At 36.0% G+C, this 18,711-nt stretch overlaps 1 protein-coding gene across 2 annotated transcripts in view; it reads left to right on the forward strand.

The window, feature by feature from the left end:
• The window catches only part of MARCHF6 (membrane associated ring-CH-type finger 6), a 38,194-nt gene that overhangs the window by 12,983 nt on the left and 6,500 nt on the right, over nucleotides 1-18,711 (forward strand). For both annotated transcript variants that reach the window (XM_072327659.1, XM_072327658.1), the window contains exons 5-23: nucleotides 511-583; nucleotides 1,509-1,677; nucleotides 2,958-3,150; nucleotides 3,450-3,511; nucleotides 5,894-5,926; nucleotides 6,519-6,570; nucleotides 7,324-7,382; nucleotides 8,000-8,080; nucleotides 9,211-9,279; nucleotides 9,393-9,467; nucleotides 10,151-10,285; nucleotides 10,760-10,879; nucleotides 11,183-11,283; nucleotides 11,954-12,091; nucleotides 13,576-13,777; nucleotides 14,961-15,030; nucleotides 16,127-16,308; nucleotides 17,360-17,494; nucleotides 18,617-18,706. In XM_072327659.1, the coding sequence (XP_072183760.1) occupies nucleotides 511-583; nucleotides 1,509-1,677; nucleotides 2,958-3,150; nucleotides 3,450-3,511; nucleotides 5,894-5,926; nucleotides 6,519-6,570; nucleotides 7,324-7,382; nucleotides 8,000-8,080; nucleotides 9,211-9,279; nucleotides 9,393-9,467; nucleotides 10,151-10,285; nucleotides 10,760-10,879; nucleotides 11,183-11,283; nucleotides 11,954-12,091; nucleotides 13,576-13,777; nucleotides 14,961-15,030; nucleotides 16,127-16,308; nucleotides 17,360-17,494; nucleotides 18,617-18,706 (2,039 nt within the window). The remainder of the gene's footprint in view (nucleotides 1-510; nucleotides 584-1,508; nucleotides 1,678-2,957; nucleotides 3,151-3,449; nucleotides 3,512-5,893; nucleotides 5,927-6,518; nucleotides 6,571-7,323; nucleotides 7,383-7,999; nucleotides 8,081-9,210; nucleotides 9,280-9,392; nucleotides 9,468-10,150; nucleotides 10,286-10,759; nucleotides 10,880-11,182; nucleotides 11,284-11,953; nucleotides 12,092-13,575; nucleotides 13,778-14,960; nucleotides 15,031-16,126; nucleotides 16,309-17,359; nucleotides 17,495-18,616; nucleotides 18,707-18,711) is intronic.

Consider the following 18,711-nt stretch of genomic DNA (forward strand, 5'->3'; position numbering starts at 1 on the left):
TTGTAGGATATTGCGATGCCATAAATTTATGCAGGTTGAAAATACAATTGCAGAAATTAATAGGAAAGAAATCTGTCAAGTATTACTTAATACTGAGATATTTTGGCGCAGGAACTGAGCTGCTCTGCTGAAGCACCTGAGAATGTAAAGAGGAAGTATTACTGCAATTATCTGTAGCCTATTTCCATAGTCTTCCTTAGGCAACTATCAGTAGGTGTGAGTGGTGTTGGATACAGGTCTAGATGAATATTGGGTTTAACTTAGGATGACAGTTCTTTTCATCAGGAAAAGATTTTTTTCATCTTTGTCTTCCTCATCAAGTGTGGCCTGTTGAAATAAACACAACTTTGTTCCATGTGAGTTTTCTTAAATTCTGCTGACTCATGGAAAGTTACTTTTTTTTTCTATTTGTGATTAAATTATTTAGAAAGTCAAGTGAAAAGATAATAACTCCAAACGAGACGATAACAAAAAACAACTTTATACCATGCTTGTGGCTTTTTTCTGCAGGTCGTATCTACAAGTGCTTGTTTACTGGCTCTGTGAGCTCACTACTGACACTGCCATTAGATATTCTATCAACGTAAGTATTTAACCAGACTGATACAAAGACATTTCCTAGGAAGGTAGTTATGGAAATAGCTCTGTAATGTCCCTTTGCATCCATTACAGTCTACAGAACCCATATTTAGGGAGAGAAATAAAGGTATTGTCTAAGTACTGTTTCACAATGTATTTCTTTGACAGAGTTATTTCAGTAGCATCTGGTGTCACCTTTTCACTTTAGATTTCTGCTGCCTGTTGTCTTCACTGTACTGTGCGAGCACAAGTGTCTGTACAGCTTCATAGAGTCAGACTGATGCTTCACAGGGCATATTGTGCAATTGCTATCAGTACTTTGATAGCATATTTCTTCCTTATTTTAAAAGACTTAGTGTAGTAAATCAGTTTTCTGAGTAAATTCATTATGGTCAAGGAGAAGTACAAGGGTGAAACTAAGTGGGAGGGAACACCTGGAATAGGAATGAGGATTGCTTAATTCAATTTAAGTATTTCTTGCCTCATATGAAACCAATATTCAGCTGCCTAGCAGAACATTGTTTTGCTCTTGCTTTACAGTTTTATGTGAGTTGATACTTCAGGTTTTCTGAAGTAGAGGGAAAGAAAAAATATCTAGGGTTAAAGAATGCCAGAAAAGTTGAATCAAAGACAGGCACAGCAGTTCTGTTTCGTTAGTTGCAGATAAAACGTGGATGGTGGATGAACAGATCTTTTGCTGTAATCCAGATTTTCTCTACAAGAAGCAACTTCATAGAAGTAGCTTTTCAGCAGAGTTTCAAAAAATAAGCCATATAATTTCTTCACCTAGACGCACAAGTAAATTCAGCTTTTCATACAAATGTGGATTTTTTTGTTGATTTGAACTGAGAAAACCTGTTTTAGATATTTAACAAGCTTAGTCTTAAGCAGTATACATTTTTAATTAATGTTTGTTTTCTCTTTGACAGGGAGAACTTATTGGCAGACTGTTTGCAGGGTTGTTTTGTGGTGACGTGCACTCTGTGTGCATTTATCAGCCTTGTTTGGTTACGTGAACAGATCGTTCATGGAGGAGCACCACAGTGGTTGGAACAGAATCAACAGCAGCCACTCAATGGTGTTGGTCAACAAAACGAGGTTAAACTTAACTGCTCAATAGTTCATAATAAATATAGGAAATGTGCTTACATGAGTAAATACGTTATCAGAAGCCAACAGTCATTTCATCTGATTGTAGTGTATATTTGTACGTTTATTGAGGCTGAACTCGTGCTTATATATAAACACATTAATGTCACTGTTCAGTTCTTGAAGTTCTATGACGTGGAATGGTAATGGATTTGTTTCAGTGTCATTTTTGCTAGGGAGTTTTAAAATTGTGTAGATTCTTATGACAGTTATTTATCTGTATTTTATACTTTAGTTAAAAACTTTTGTGCATGTAGAGCTGGATTGTCAACTGTAGTAAATAAAAATGCCACTTTTATCTTTTTTACAAATATTTTAGTGGTTCATGAGGTATCAATTCACTGTTCTGTAGGTAGTTGGAATCTTTCTGAAACCTCTAAAGTTAGGTATTCTCTGACCCCTTACTTGACCCCAATTTGCATATTTGCTTTTTGTTCTTTGAGGAGATTCTTGTGTAGGAGAAGAGATGATACAAGTACTACGTGCATGATGGGAAATATTTAAAGTTTTACTTTTTTTTTTTTTAATATGTTTACTTTTTAAAAAGTGAGATACAAATCCTTAGTTTGATTTACTCAAGTTCTCCTTGAATTATCTTTTTTAATTTAATGATAGTTTTCAGAAGCTCAGGAGAGTTCTTCTCTATGAAGCACTGGTGAAACCACATTTGGGGTGCTGTGTACTGGACTCTCCAGTACAGTAGGGGAGTTGACATACTGGAGGGAGTCAAACAAAGAGCCAACAGAATTGATTAAGGAACTGGAGAGGCTAAGAGTTGCTAACTGTTCTGCCTGGGCAAGGTGTGCCTTATTAGTGTGTATAAATGTGTGTTTGATAGGTATAAAAGACAGGTGCAGTGGCTTCTTAATAGTATTTAGTGGCAGGACAAAAAGTGATGGCTGCAAGTAGAAGTACAGGCAATTTCATTAAGAGATTGTTAAGCTACCTGAACACCATCTGGAAACGGCACTGAGCAACCTGCTCCATAGCTGACTCTGCTTTGAGTAGGTGTGATGATCAGGTGATCTCTAGAGGCCTCTTCCAACATCAGCTAGTTTGTTTAGAGCTCTGAATGTTTCTCTTTGTTTTTAAGAGATTTATTGTTACCATTTAATGCTTATCTAATTTAAGAAAAAAAAGTAATTGTTTTGGTTTTTTTCCATGAATACAGGATAAAGTACAAAGTTAGTATAAGCAGTTCAACTGAATACTACATCCTGTTTCTGCAGGCTCAGGCAGTTGCAAATGGAGCTGTTGAAAACGCTGTTCTTGATCAGCCTGCTAACCCAGCTGCTGACAATGCAGTTGTAGGTGAGAACCCTGAAATTCAAGAGGAACAGGTAGATGAAGAGGAGGAGGAGAACGAAGATGAAGAAGATGCTGTAGTAGAAGATGCAGCAGATGCAAACAATGGAGCACAAGGTAACAGGTGACTCAAAACAGTAATGTTCTAAATTTTTTTTAATGTAAATTAAACTGTTAAAAATAGAACTCTCGTAATTCAAGGAAGCTATTTGTATAAATTTCTGCTTTAATTTATTTCTCATTTTTTCACGTCATGCATTTTTCTTGAGTGTTAAAGCTCACTGGAAAGCTATCAGCATTTTTGAGTTGAATGTTATGGACCTTATCTCTTTTGTTCATTGAAGACAGCATGTGGAGTGGTTACATCTGTTTTTGGGTGAGTCTGACAGCTCTAAGAATGACCTTTGTCTCCTCAGATGACATGAACTGGAATGCTTTGGAATGGGATCGAGCAGCAGAAGAGCTTACTTGGGAGCGAGTAAGTAGGAATAATTTTCTTGTGTTATCTCTCTCTGGTTTGTACATAATAATATTCTGTATTGCTGCAACAAAATCCATCTGGGATATATTTGAGTACTGCATGACCTAAAATTAAGTCACTGGGTTAAAGACAGGATATTATTCTACTCCTTAAGCATCAGAAAGTTAGTTCTTTGATTTGCAGTAACAGCTTAAAATCTTTAAGCAGAGACCTTTCAGAATCTTTGGATGGTTGGTCAGGTTTGGAAATGAATTGCTGCTTGAATTAAGGATGCTCTATGTTGTTAACAGCATATAAGTGTTGTGTGATGTATAGTTGAGTACTTTTGTAATCCTGAAAGTACCAATCAAACTAAAGAAGAAAACTGAAGTTTTTATTACATACTTCCTTTACATATTTGTAAATGACAAATACATTTAATAAAAAATGATGGAGCGTGTTAATATAATATTGCTATGGTTTTGTTTATGGATCACAGGTTCCATAATTAGACATGTGATGTATGCTATGATCATTTTGTTTACCATCACAACTAGTCTCCAAGGCAGACAGCTGTAAATCTAGTTATTCTATTTCTAGGTTATGAGACAGTTGTTGCCTTGAACAAGGTCTAGAAATCCTTATTTCATTATAAGGGGCTGTTGTGATTTAAACTCAACAGGCAGTTCAGCACCACGCAGCTGCTTCCTCACAGTCTCCTGTTGGGGTGAGAGAATTGAGAATGTAGAAGTGCAAGAGCTCATAGTTTGAGATGAGGACAGTTCACTAGGTAAAAGCTCCAAACAAATAAGCAAGGCATAAAAAGGAATTAATTTGCTATTTCCCATTGGCAAGCAGGTGTTCAGCCACTTTGAGAAAAGCATGGCTCATTACTTGTAACAGTTTAGTGAGAAGATAAATGCTTCACTCACAGCATCCTCCTTCCTTCATCCTTTTTTGCTCCTGCTTTTATTGCTGAGCATGGTGCCATGTGGTATGGGACGTCCCTTTGGTCATATGGGGTCAGCTGTCCTGGCTGTGTCCTTTCCCAGTTTCTTGTGCATGCCCAGCTTCCTTGCTGGCATGGCAGTATAAAAAGCAGAAAAGTCTTTGGCTCTGTCTAAGCATGCCTCAGCAACAACTGAGAACATTGGTTGGTTAGCATAGTATTCATTTAAATAAAAAAAAATCCAAAGCACAGCAAAATATGAGCCTCTACAAAGAAAATTAACTATTCCAGACAAAGCCAAGACAGGGACAGGTCGTGATCTTTTTATGTAGCTAATGGAAAATTCTTAGTTTTTTTCTTTTTCCAAAGCTATTTGATGAGAAAGAATGTAGGTCCTCAGGTTTCTGAACTCTTATGTTGTGTATATCAAGAGGGGAGTCTTAGCTTTTTTATGTTGTGTTCTAGGAAATATTGTTGAACTAGTGAAAAATACTCTGGATGCCTCCATGAATATAGAAACCAATTTTAGCAAACTCTTATAATCTTTTCTACACCTCTGAGCTGATATAGGCAATGCTCTTGTTAATGTTTGTCGGAGTAGGCTTTTCTGCTGTTTTACCTTGAGCAAATAATGTTCAAATCTTCTAAATTTTCAAAAATATATTTGCATCTTGCTTTACTTTACATAATGTGTTCAGTTTTAATATATTGAAACTTAGCACAACACAGTGGACAAATTAGCATTGAAATTGCCATTTTTCAGCAGCAGTATTATGAGTGTCATGAGTAAAACAGTGGATAGTCCTTGAAGTGTGGGTACAAGGGACGCTTTGGAATAGGTGCTGTATTTTTGGCAGATCTGTGGATGCTTTCTGTAGCAGCTGTGAGGAGCGGTGGAGGATTTGTTTCTTGTAAACCGGTTTTGTTCTAGTCTTAGAAGCATAGAACACGGCAGCATTATCTAGTTACTAGTTGCTTTTATGCACTGAGGGTAGGATGATATTCTTGCAGTTCTTTAAGTGAAACATAAGGTAATACCTTGCAATTAGACAAAAAAATTGTTTGTTTTTTTTTTTAATGCTGTGATGTTTAAACAGTTTTAATTTGTAGTTCAGACTCTAAAATCTCTTGTAAATATAAAATCTTTGTTGGTTAAATTCTTCAAAGTCTTGGTAAGAAGTAGCCTCTAAATTAATCCATTCCATTATCAGTATATGTGTATTAAGATAATTCTACATGTTTATCACTGCTTTTCATTAATTGAGTGTACAGTGTTGAGTGAGAACTTGATTACTACTATTATTATCAAGAATTTGTCTGAATTCAGTTCGCTTAGTGATAGAAAAGCTTTTGACTATTGAGCATTTAAAAATTAGAGTGAAAAAGGCTTCTATTAAATACATTACTTGTATTTTTCTGAGAGAGTAAAACCAATTTGTTTATATCCACAGATGCTTGGGCTTGACGGATCTCTGGTTTTTTTAGTAAGTACAATCCTACACTTAAAATTTGCATAACAGGCTTGTCTTTGAGAAAACTGGCCTTGTATTCATTCCATTTGAAGTCTCTAATTTCATTAGATGTATATTTATGGATATAGATTATATAGATTTTAATACAATGTAATGACCAAGGAATTGATGTTATTAGGAGTTCCACGGAGTAGGGTGGTCTGTGTGGTATAAAAGTGGAATTTCTTACAAGATGGGATAACTCTGGGTCATGTACTCAGTGGTAAATAAAAATCAGGCTTAAACAAAACTTTAACCCATCTTAACTACGTTTATCAACTGCTACATCTCCCATTTAAAAAATGGAAACCCATTATATTTTAAAGGGAAAGCTCAGTTGTGTTCTTTTTTGAGCAGTATAATTTCTGCTTTATCTCCTGTGTGAAAGAAATAGAGCTCTTAAATATGAATGCATTTTTTAGATAGTGCAGTGAATAAATGTCTCATGTTTGAAGCAAAAGCTCTTATAATTTAATGTTGTGTCTCATATTTAGTGACATTTATGTACTGTTCTCTTGTCTTCCTCCCTATTTTCCCACACCCCCCACCCCCGTTCTCCCTGCAGGAACATGTCTTTTGGGTGGTATCTTTAAATACATTGTTCATACTTGTGTTTGGTAAGTGTCATTTGCTCTCAGTTTTAAACGATAATAATTCTGTGTAAAGTGATTAAGTGCTGTGTAGATTTTCAGTTAACCTGTGACAACTCTTTTAGTCATTTGTAGCTTAGTGATACCACAGAACAAGCTGAATTGATTAGTTGATACAGTTGGAAATAGACTGGTGTCCTGATGTAGGGGAAGTACTGTGCTGTTTGAATACGTTCCTTCTGAGACCTCAGAATGGGGGAAAGTTATCAAGAATTATGACCGTTGTACAGTATTTCAGGGTAGAAATAAAAGCCTTTTCAGTTTCTTCCTATGCCTTCATTGGACTGTTGTCTCTTCCTCTCATCTTCAGATCTTTCATTTTTCATCATCATAAAAGTTAGAACAAACTGAATCATTAGTAAAGTCATAGGCTCCTACAGCAGTATGTGTATGAGATCAATATCAGTCTTGTACCTAAGACTGGAAATTGAATTAATTTACCCACAGCTACATGAGTTAAAAAGGAAAAGTCTGCTATCTGGTATGTGCAGTTTTATATTTGTAGTCCTTCAGAGGGAGTTCTAATCCAACTTGCAGCATTTCTGGGATGGTGGAATTATAACACAAACATTTATATAGAAAGAGAAAGGTTTTTTGAGTTGTTTTCTCAAAATTGATGAGAAATAGGCTGATTACAGTGTTGTATAACACATCCTGCAAATAAGATTCTGATCAACAGTTTTTATGGCTTATTTTTTTCTTTCTGCTTACATTACACAGCATTTTGTCCATACCACATTGGTCACTTCTCCATTGTTGGCCTGGGCTTTGAGGAATATGTAAGTGCTGTTTTATACTTTTTCCAATGTAAATACTGCCACTATTTATGTAATCACAATATTTTTGTAGTATTTTTTCACTTATTTTTGTGATTAGAAAAGTGACCTGGAAAGTCATTTTTCAAGTGAGCTTTCTTCCTTCTACAGAAAATGCACATATGTTTTTTTCTGTGTGTGTTTTTCTTAAAAACACCTCGCTCCTCATGCATTCTTTGTGCATTGGGTAGTTTTCTTATCTGGGATTGCACACAAGGTGGTTGTGTAAGATAAGGTTTCTTCTTACGTGTATAGAAGTAAATCATGGATGTTGGACAGGACCCGTGAATATCTTTGATCCCAGCTCCTGGCTCCACACAGGACCACCCAAACCCTATGTCTAAATGGGTTGTCCAAATTCTTCTTGAACTTCAGCATATTTGGTGCCATGTCCACTGCCCTGGGGACCCTGTTCAAGTGCCCAGCCACATTTCAGTGTGAAGAACCTTAGTTAAATTGTTGTTCTTGAAGAGTTGAGATTCTGACTGTATCTTAATTACATGGAGTGATGGTGTAGTCTTCTAAGAGATTGATCAATCTTACCCTGTTGTTTTTTGTTTTTTTGGTTTTTTTCCCTCTAGGTTCAAGCATCTCACTTTGAAGGACTGATTACAACTATAGTTGGATATGTTCTGCTGGCAGTGACTCTAATAGTTTGTCATGTATCCTTTTGTCATTAGTTACCTCGTACAGATCTTACATGTGGGTCATCTTTCTGGAAGTACCCTTAAGGTGCACAGAAGTGTTGCAGGTGCAAATGATTTACTATTTTGCTCTGCGCTTTCAGTGAAATTAGAAGGAAATTTTTTCTTAGTTATCTTGAACCTTTTAAAATTGTCAGTGTGACTGCATGCTTCAGATCTCTTGTACATGTTTAATAAGAGAAATTTGTAGAATATTAGGAGATTTTACAGGCATGTTTGAGTGCCTGTAGATTACTAGTCAGTCACCTTGGACAGCTCTTCAAAAGTTAAGATCCCCTGACTTATTAATTCCTTATTTTTCTTCCTCTCTGTTCTTAGGTGTTGCTGTGGGCACATAGTTGCAGGGTTTTGAGAAACTGGACTGCGAAAAGACCAAGGACACAATAAGAAGTTTATTCAATTCTATTTGCTCCTGCCAGATCTTTAGCATACAGGCTGAATTTCTCGTTTCTCTTTCTGAAAGTGGAGACTTTGCAGCAAGCATTGCTTTCAGATGATAACCTTTATTACAGAGAAAATTAAGTAACAGTGGATTTTTGATAGGTAGAAAATCACAGGCAAATGGTTTGTGCCCTAGCAGCTTGCTTTTAAGGGACTTGTCTCAACTTCAGTTTAAAGAATAAATATTTGTTAGCAGTTTCCTCGTCAAGTGTGCATACACAAAGCTCACGTCAGCTTTGGGCCATATTATGCCAGTGTGCAGAGGAAATGTGGTTTTGCAGTTGATGACATGCCTCTGTTTTGCCTCCTAAAAGAAAATTCTGATATTGTCTTCTCAGTACTATTCATAGCGTATGAATAGTACGCTAGCGTTTTTCAAAGGCAATAGTTTCTCTGGAGAGAATTTTTGGTTAAATGCCTCAAGAGTTTTTTATTATTCTTATTTTAGATTTACGTTTTTGGAGGTTACCTGGCATATTTGTCTCCCAGATCCACAATCGATTTTTGTAATGGAGAGCCCTGATATAGACTTGGATTTTAATTTTTGTCTTTTATAAAAACTTAACAGTGCTTAATATTAAACGCTGACATGCTGGGATGGTTACAGAAAGTGTTTTCAGTATTATTTTCTTGACAGAACTATTCAGGGTTTGGCAGCGCTTGTTAAGTTCCAGCGATCACGTCGTCTGTTAGGAGTTTGCTATATCGTTGTCAAGGTAACCCCATCTTTTCTACAGCAAAACAAGTCTCTCAATCAGAATTTGTATGATACTTTTCTTAGCCATTTCTGTCAATCTGCTGAGATGTTCTTTTTCTTTTTCTCCTGAAGGTTTCCTTATTAGTTGTTGTAGAAATTGGTGTGTTTCCTCTCATCTGTGGCTGGTGGTTGGATATATGCTCTTTGGTAGGTATTAAAAAAACAAAAAGGGGGGGGAGGGGGGGCAGGGAGGGAGATTAAAAACTTTCCCAAATAGTCAAAGCAAAAAGGTTTTGATGAGAATTGTGATAGGATTTGGATAACACCTTCCTGTTCTTATAAACACGTTATTGCTGGAGTGAAGGGATTGGAGCCTTTTAGATACTGCTTGATGCTAATTGTATTTTCCTTTATATAACTTTAGTACCAGACTGCTGTGATAACAAGCTTGTAGGCAAACTGATGTACTGAATAAATTTCTTCATGTTTTTTGTTGTTTATCGTTGGTTGTTTTTTTTTTTTGTTGTTTTGTTTTGTTTTGGGGTGAAAAAAGTGATGAGTTTTAAATAGAAAAAGTTAATTTCTTGTAACATTAGTGGAACTTTATATTTAACTTTACAAGTGTTTGCTTCCATTGCAATGCTGCCCTGCTTTGTAACTTCTTCAGTGTACGTAAAAGGTGGGGTTCTTCTCTCTGTTGTTGATCAGAAATTGATCTCTAGTTGTTCTTAATGTAAATTTTAATAGCTGTTGTTTTTTCCTTTTAAATGCTGTAATTATGGATTAATGTGAGGCAAACATTTAAATGTTAAGTGGTGTATATGTACCAGGGTAAACAAAGTGAGTAAGAGTAAGCCAAACTTGATTATTTTTTTTTTAATTACTTTTAGGAAATGTTTGATGCCACTTTAAAAGACAGAGAATTAAGCTTTCAGTCTGCCCCAGGTACCACAATGTTCCTGCACTGGCTAGTTGGGATGGTTTATGTCTTTTATTTTGCATCCTTCATTCTTTTACTGAGAGAGGTAAGCTGGCAAAGACGAGTTTGGTGTGCTATGTTGTTGAAGAAGCTTGTGTGTTGATATTTAGCAACTGTGTGTTGTTTCTACTGGTACATACTTTAGAGGAAAATGATGATGTAGAGTAATATTTTATAGAAGTTGCTCAGAAAGTAACAACTCCTATTTATTTCCATGGAAACTACAAGAGCACAAAACTATTTGATGGAGTGAATTGTCAACTACAAAACACCATTTTTCAGCAGTCACGGCATGCATTTTTGCCAGACGCTGCCTTCAAATTAACAATTGAAAGCTAAGCTTGTAATGGTTTATTGCTTCTTTTATACTCACTGAAAATACTTTCTTATTCTTTCCCTGTACCATTTTGTTATATTTTGTGCCACTGTTATGTTTAAACTTTTTTAATGCAGCAATGTTCTTGAAAATGTAAAACATGGAATTCAGAACTTGATGATTGTTCCCTGTTTTCCACCTTAGGTATTGAGACCTGGTGTCCTATGGTTTCTCAGGAATTTGAATGATCCAGACTTCAATCCTGTGCAGGAAATGATTCATTTGCCCATTTATAGACATCTCAGGAGGTTTATATTGTCAGTGGTAAGGGCTTTTCTCATGTATTTCTTTACTTGGAAAGAAATCTTACTTTAATTGCTGTATACAGTATTGCATATTTAAGGAAGTGATCAGGTGCTAGAACTAGTTGTCAACAGAATCTGCTTCTTTGAGATAATGAAAACTCAACTGGAGGAGGGAATGGATAGGTGGGTGGGTGATTGGATGATTGTTACTTGGCCAGAGCTAACCCGTCACACATAAAAAAACATGTTGGAAAGTTGGATGGGAGAGTAGGGTTGGTTGATTCTGCTCTTCAGACTAATGTAGTTCATTTCCTTTCTGTAGATTGTCTTTGGATCAATTGTATTGCTCATGCTCTGGCTTCCAATACGCATTATTAAGTATCTCCTGCCTAATTTTCTTCCATATAATGTTATGCTCTACAGGTAAGCATTTCATTTCAATAAGATTTTTCTCAGTCTCTCAGTAACTGGAAGAAAAGTGCTCTTTGAGCATTAGTATGGCATTGTTTGGTATGTTATTTTGTTGGCGGTTTTTGTTCACTTTATTCCAATTAAACCAAATTTTATTGCCTGCTCTCAAAAAGTAAAATGACGAAGCATGTAGGAACATCATTCAAGTTTGTCAAATGAGGAGCTGATAAGAAAAATCAAAGGCATTTTGTAGATGGTCCATAATGATAGCAGTTTGCTTTCTGTATTCCTTCAAAAGAGCTTTCTCTTCAGCCTTATGATAGGAGAGCTCCTGTGTTTGTTTTTCCTGGCTATCAATTAAATCAAAAAGGTGCATTTTTATTAATAACGAGGGTATTTTTCTGTTATTTAATAATAGTTGAATCAGTAATGATAAAATGATATGGAAGAGCAAATTGGACAGCAGGATATTATATTTCTTAATATTTCTTCTAAAATTTCTTGTGCACTTAAATGCCTGAATGCTTTTAGCAAGTGCTTAGAATAGTGTATGAGGAAAAACATCTGCAAAATCCCTTTTGTTTTTTCTGTAGTTTTTGTTGTTTTTGTTAATGATTCAGCATAAGAGTTTACTAACAGAATGCTCCTTTTACATTAAACTGTTTGCTCTTCCCATTTCTAGTGATGCTGCAGTAAGTGAACTTTCCCTAGAGCTCCTTTTGCTTCAGGTGGTGCTTCCAGCTTTGCTAGAACAAGGGCATACAAGACAGTGGTTGAAAGGTCTTGTACGAGCATGGACTGTTACTGCTGGATACTTGCTGTAAGTACAGAAGGCCAAAATCAGCTTGACACAAGGCTTATAGTTTAGCCTCTTAATGAAAGCACTATGTTTTCAGGAGAGTTATTCCAACAATTAGCTTGAACAGTTGCTTGGGATTTTTTTATATAGATATATGATTTTTGAAGAAACTACTATGGTGATTTCCCATGGGTATACCTCCTTCTTATACTAGTCTTTGGCAAGTACTGCCTTTCATATGCTATTACAGAGTTTGCTTAGTAAAACTTCTCCAAAAGTCTGATTAAACAAGTTGTTCACTTTCTATTAAATGTAGAAGTGAGATGTGTCAGTAGAGCATTTCTGTCACTCCTGTAATCTGTGTGCACAATACACTTCTTATACTATGGGGAATGAGCTGAAGCAAAGGGAAGATGGTTTAGAATATCAATCTGAAGATGCTGACACTTAAATTACATCTCAATATATACTTCAAACTGTATCTTGGTAACCTAAAGTAAATGATCACAAAAAACAGAGTTATTTAATTTTGATGAGCAGGCAGAGTTCATACATTTGAAATGATTTTGAGTTTGCACGCTGCTTGCTTCATTAGTCAAGAAATAAAATAAGGTTGGTTTTGTTTCTGTTAATTTCTTAATTTATCTTCAGAGTAGATCGGCATTATCCCATGATGTCATGCTCATCTTGGATCATATAAATAGAGTGTTATTAGGATTAAGAGTTTTTACTGGCTAAGCTTTGTCAGAGTCTCTATGAATGAGAGACCTTTTCTTTCATTGCAATCTGAAATATGTTTTCAGCTTCTCATGAGGACCTTACCACCTCATTCTTAGTTTGTGTTTCAAAGAGTTATTTTCAGAATTCATTTGTCCATGTTTTGATAGTGTTTAAACACGATAGAAGAAGTTCAGGGATGCTGACAGAAATTGCTTTGCTCTTTCCACTGTTGCAGTTGCTAAAAACAACTGTAGACTATTTCTGTAGCGGTTTTAGATGAGCAAAGATTAAAATGTTTTCCTAAGCCTGCCTTACAATGGCAAGCAATACTGTGAAAATGCTTTCATTGTCTGGTATTAGACTCTATATGCACCTTTCTGCTAATGAAAATTCTGCTCTAGCTGAGAATAATTAATGTTCAAGATTTATTTGATATTGAAGTATGCAAGAAATACGAAAGGAATACTTCTCAAGTAGACTGGGTGATTCTGGGATTGATGTTCTTAGGAAGCTGTGAGTGGACTTTGAGCATCTTAGAATCTTGCTGAAAGATTCTACCTGACTCTCTGTAAACCTGTGTGTAGTAAAGTAGTGCTGTCCGTGTACAGTTTAGTTTTGAAGATAATTGTTTGCTGCAAAGCTTAGTAGCAGTAAAATTCTGCCAGTGTACCTGTGTAAATTTTGCACAACTCCTTCTTATTCGGAGTATGTATTTTAACATCCATCTATCTGTAAGATTCTCATTCGTATCAAACAGAACAAAAGTGAGAATTTGACTGTTACAGAGACCTCCATTCTTACCTACTTGGTGACCAGGAGGAGAATGAGAACAATGCAAACCAGCAGCCTAACAATCATCATGCTCGCAATAACAATGCCATTCCAGTTGTGGGAGAAGGTCTTCATGCAGCCCATCAAGCCATACTTCAACAAGGAGGACCTGTGGGTTTCCAGCCTTATCGGAGGCCTTTAAAATTCCCACTCAGGGTAGGTATATCTAATGTATAAAGAAAGAAGGGAAAGACATCTTAAAAATAACTGTGCAGGGGTGTTGTTTTGTTCTGCAAGAATCTGTCTGCATATTATTGGAAGTCAAATGGTGAGTCATGTTTTGTATTCTGTATGGTTTGTATATTTTTTTCATTTTATTTTTACATGTTAGTATTTAATCATTCACTTTTGTCAGCTTCTTCCTGTATTATTTATTCCTACATAGGCTAACTTTTCCCCAGCATTCCTGTGGTTGCTATTTAGATTGCATTGATCCCAAGCAAGTCACACCCATATGTTCTTCAACTGAACAGTTTTTCTGACAGACAGCTGCAGTCCAGTTGTCCACTACTTTGGTTTTCTTCTTTGTATTACTTGGAATCCTTAGCCCTAAAAGATGTTATGTGTGCAGAAGGGTATGTGGCTATCTCTTGACATGCACTTTTAAGTACTGTTGAATCATTCCCCTTCAAAATCTACAAAATCACAAGGCTTCCCTTCCTTTAGGCAGTGTTGAAGATCACAGCCTAGAGATGGGACTGATCTGTGCTGTCTGCAAGTCCTCATCAAGAAAAATGTGTTACAGTTTTAATTTAATCTGTCTGTTATGATAAGGTGTTAGTTTTTCCACAGTAAGCTTGTTCCTTGTGTGATCTTGATGAAAAGGGAAGTAGGTCTTCATACCATGTGATGCTTAATAGCTGTAAACCTGATCAGAGAGCCACCAGATCTTATGTTAGAGTCTGGTAACATAAATCTGAGTGCACGTATAAGAACTTTTTGTCAGGTTTTTCCTTGTAATATAAAGTCACTGTCTTGCTTATCTGACATATGGAGCTGAAAACCTTTCAAGGTTAATTAAAAGTCATTGTGCTAGTCAGTGCAAAAAATGAGATTTTTTTTTAATGTCATATAACAAAGAACTTTGGTTTTGCTGGGTTCAGAGCTTAACTTTATACCGTTGTGACAACTGACAAAAACTCTGAAAAGAAAAATACTAAACATGTGCTACATATATGCTGGTGGTAGGCCTCTTACCTCTGAAACATTAGTTGGTGTTTGAGCAGCAGACAGCAGAAGAGTTTTGGCTTAGCTGTCTTGCTAGGATGATGCATCTTTTTATATGCTTGTTGGCTTATATTATGTAACTCTTATAAGCAATTTGTTTTTCCTCTTTCAGATATTTCTTTTGATTGTTTTCATGTGCATAACATTATTGATCGCCAGTCTTATCTGCCTTACCTTACCAGGTAAGTCTGTTATTGTAAAACTGTAACTAGAAACAACCCAGACAGTAATGCTCAATAATGGCAGATGTTTTCAAATCACAGCTTAAAGTTAAAAGAAGAAAACATGGAGAAATCATGTCTCATTTTGAAAGGTACATCATCAAATTATAATAGCCTAAAATTTGTATGATTGGGGTAGTAGTTGTATCTAAACAAAAGCTCAGTTGAGAAGTGATCAGTGTTTTCTTTTGTTTAGTTGTATGGGGATTATTTGTGTTTTGAGGCGCTCTGTAGTAGAACTGAGAGAAGAACAAAATGATAGCCTTACATTTGCTTTGCCTTTTATAGAAGGAAAACATATATGGGCTGTTACCAGAACTCCGCTATCTTCCTTATTTAAATACTCATCAGGTCTCTAGGATATTAGAAAGTGATATATGTCTCACCTTCAAATGTGTATGAATAAATTCTTTTAACCAAATGAAAACTTTCTGTACTTGTTCTAAATACTTCAGAACAAATTGGGATGCGTAAACTTTCTTGAATTTAAAAATCTGTCTTCCTTAGTACTGTGTCATTTTTACCTACTTTTATTAGTGATCCTAGCGTCAGTATTATCAAGGTATGAGTTCTAAGTTTTGAAGTGGTTTGAATGGTGTTATGTAAAATAATTTCACTGTAACACTAATGAATTGAAACTCCATTTTAAAAAATGAAATGTAACAAATGAGTCTTAGTGTTTTGATTGAAGAGCTTGACAGTGAAATAATCCATACATCACTCATAAGATCTTAGTTCAAGCTTATCCAGTAATTCATTATTCCTTTGAAGTTCTAAAGATTGCTATTTAGGATTTAACAGTGCTTCATGCAGTGTTTTGTTATGCAGTAGCTCAGATTACATTGTTGGTTTTAGAGGAAAAAAACATGTATTTGACATCATCTCCGCTGCTTTTTATGTAGGGCTAGCGCGTTTGTGCCTTGTGGCTATAGTACCAAAATACTATTGATACTTTGTAGCATTGATTAAAAAAAAAATCCATTCATTGTTAATTATTAGCATTCTTCCTTAGTATATCAAAAAATATTACTGTATTTAAAAGTGTTTGTGTTTTCAGTGTTTGCTGGCCGATGGCTGATGTCATTTTGGACGGGGACTGCCAAAATTCATGAATTATATACAGCTGCTTGTGGTCTTTATGTCTGTTGGCTGACTATCCGAGCAGTGACTGTGCTGGTAGCCTGGATGCCACAGGGTCGTAGAGTGATTTTTCAAAAGGTCAAAGAATGGTCTCTCATGGTGAGTCTTAAGAAATAGTTTTATTGAAGTATCAAGAAAAGTTAGCAAACAAAACTTGTTATTTCATTGGTTTCTTGCCAGTTTTGCACTGTAACTTGTACTGCGTTTTCCCTTTTCAGACTTAGGAAACTTGTGGTGTTTACATTCCTATTGCATGGGCTAACTCTAAGTCTGGAAAACAGTTTAGCACAATGTTAAACAGTCAGTGGAGATGAGTTTGCATATATATGCTACCTAGGGAGACGTGTACGTGTAGACATGTGTACATATTTATTTCACAGGAGCAAAGAATAACATAGGTGTTGCACTATGTTATCCCATATGCCACATGTCCTCAGGTATACATAGGTCACTCTGAAAGCAATGCCTCCTTTACATTTCCATGGAAGCTACAATAGGTGCAAAGGGCATAAGAACACTATTTGATAGGGTGAATTTGCAGTTACAAAACACTGTTTTTCATCATTCACCACCATTAGCCATGCATTTTTGCCAGCCACAAGCAAGAGCCTGCATGCCACACTTGTAAACATCCGCACCAGTAGAGGAAACCCACTGTTGCCACTGCTGAAACACACCACCCACCACCTCACTGCGCTCACATGCACTATGCACTGTTTGCTCTCCATATTCACCAAGTGTCAGTGTATGCCAGTGGGTACCATTTTTTCCACATGGAGGAATTCGGTGATACACATTTGCTTAATCTGTACTCCCATGATGGAAAATGCATGTAATAAAATGCCATAGGATGATGTTCCCTATTGATAAGGGTAAAATGTGAGATTGTGGTTAAAAATTATATGGATACCAGTAAGTGCAGTCATGGCTTTTTCTGGGCAGCCTGTAGAATAGGACTTGATCCTAAAGATTCATACTACGAAACTGTTGATGTGGTTGTAATGATTTCTGTGGGCATGTATGTATATATGTGCATTAGAAATCTATAGTGTTTTTTCTCCAACTTTGTCTGCATAGTTTAAGCTATATTTTGAAGTTTAAAAAAAAAAGTTTCCTAACAACCATATGAATTGGATGTCATTTTTTTTAGATAATGAAGACATTGATAGTGGCAATACTGCTAGCTGGTGTGGTTCCACTTTTGCTTGGTCTTCTGTTTGAGCTGGTCATCGTTGCGCCTTTGAGAGTTCCTTTGGATCAAACACCTCTGTTCTGTCCTTGGCAGGTCAGTTGCTCCCGTTCTTATCCTACTGATCCATTGATCCATTTCTTCACTTAGGATTAAGGGTTTACCTGAGTTCATTGTTTGTTTGTTTTTATGTTATACAACTATATTTTAGACTGTCACTGGAGCGGTAGATGCATATTTTACATACCTTTTTGGAAAGAATTTGTGCTATTGATTCTACAAATTTCTAATTCATGCGCATCTTTTAAAAGTTTGGGGTCAGATATACTGAAAGATGTTATTTTCATTTGGTGGAGCTTCCTCGAAAGAACAGATTAGGGAGACTTGAGACTTGGTTCTAAGTTAACAAGGAGCTATGGAGATTAGAAATAATTTCCATTTGTCACAAAAGGGGATTAATTGACGTAGTGAAAGACTGTGTGCTTGAGCAAACAGAGAAGGTGCTTCAAAGCAACTTGAACACTGGCTTTTTTTGTAATAGTAGATTTTCTATGTAGTGTTTTTATCCAGTAGCCTTTTACAAATATATATAATACAGAAAGAATGTAACTTTGCACTAGAAACTGGTAGCAATGTTGTGTCTTTAAATTCCATACAGTAATGGTTGCACCGTATTCCAGTGAATTCTATGGTGTTTTCTTGTGGAAGGGCATTACATTCCATTGTGTTCTCACAGCAGCTCCAGTGTTCTGAAAAATTACAATTTAAGAGATGAAAAAACAACTTTTTTTCTGACTTACGTGAGCAGCTTTGTGTAATTTGTTTTCATTTTCAAAGAAATCAAAGCAACTTATTTGGGGGTAAATGTTGTACAATAGTACACTGTTGTTTGTACTACACTGTTAGTCTGTTGCTCTAAATGTAATGCTTCTGCTTTGTAGTTTCCTTTGGCTTAGAAGTAGTAGTAGTAGCTGATTTTCCCAGATGCAGGGACTTTAGTATTATACAGATGTCATTTAAGTGCAAGAGTATCCTGTCTCTTAGGAATTTGCAAAAGAAGCCAACTCTTTTAAACAGCTTCCCTTGTAAATAGAAATGTTTGGTTATGAATTAGTTTTATCTTCATTTCAAAGTAACATTAACAACATACTCTAAAGCCTTTCAACTACAAGCTGTTAAAAAGTTGTTAATGCTAACTGTATGCATTTACAAAATTAGGACTGGGCTCTTGGAGTTCTGCATGCCAAAATAATAGCTGCCATAACTCTGATGGGTCCTCAGTGGTGGCTGAAAACAGTTATTGAACAGGTGAG

Source organism: Excalfactoria chinensis, chromosome 2 (assembly GCF_039878825.1).
Source record: "Excalfactoria chinensis isolate bCotChi1 chromosome 2, bCotChi1.hap2, whole genome shotgun sequence".
NCBI classification, from domain to species: Eukaryota; Metazoa; Chordata; class Aves; order Galliformes; family Phasianidae; genus Excalfactoria; species Excalfactoria chinensis.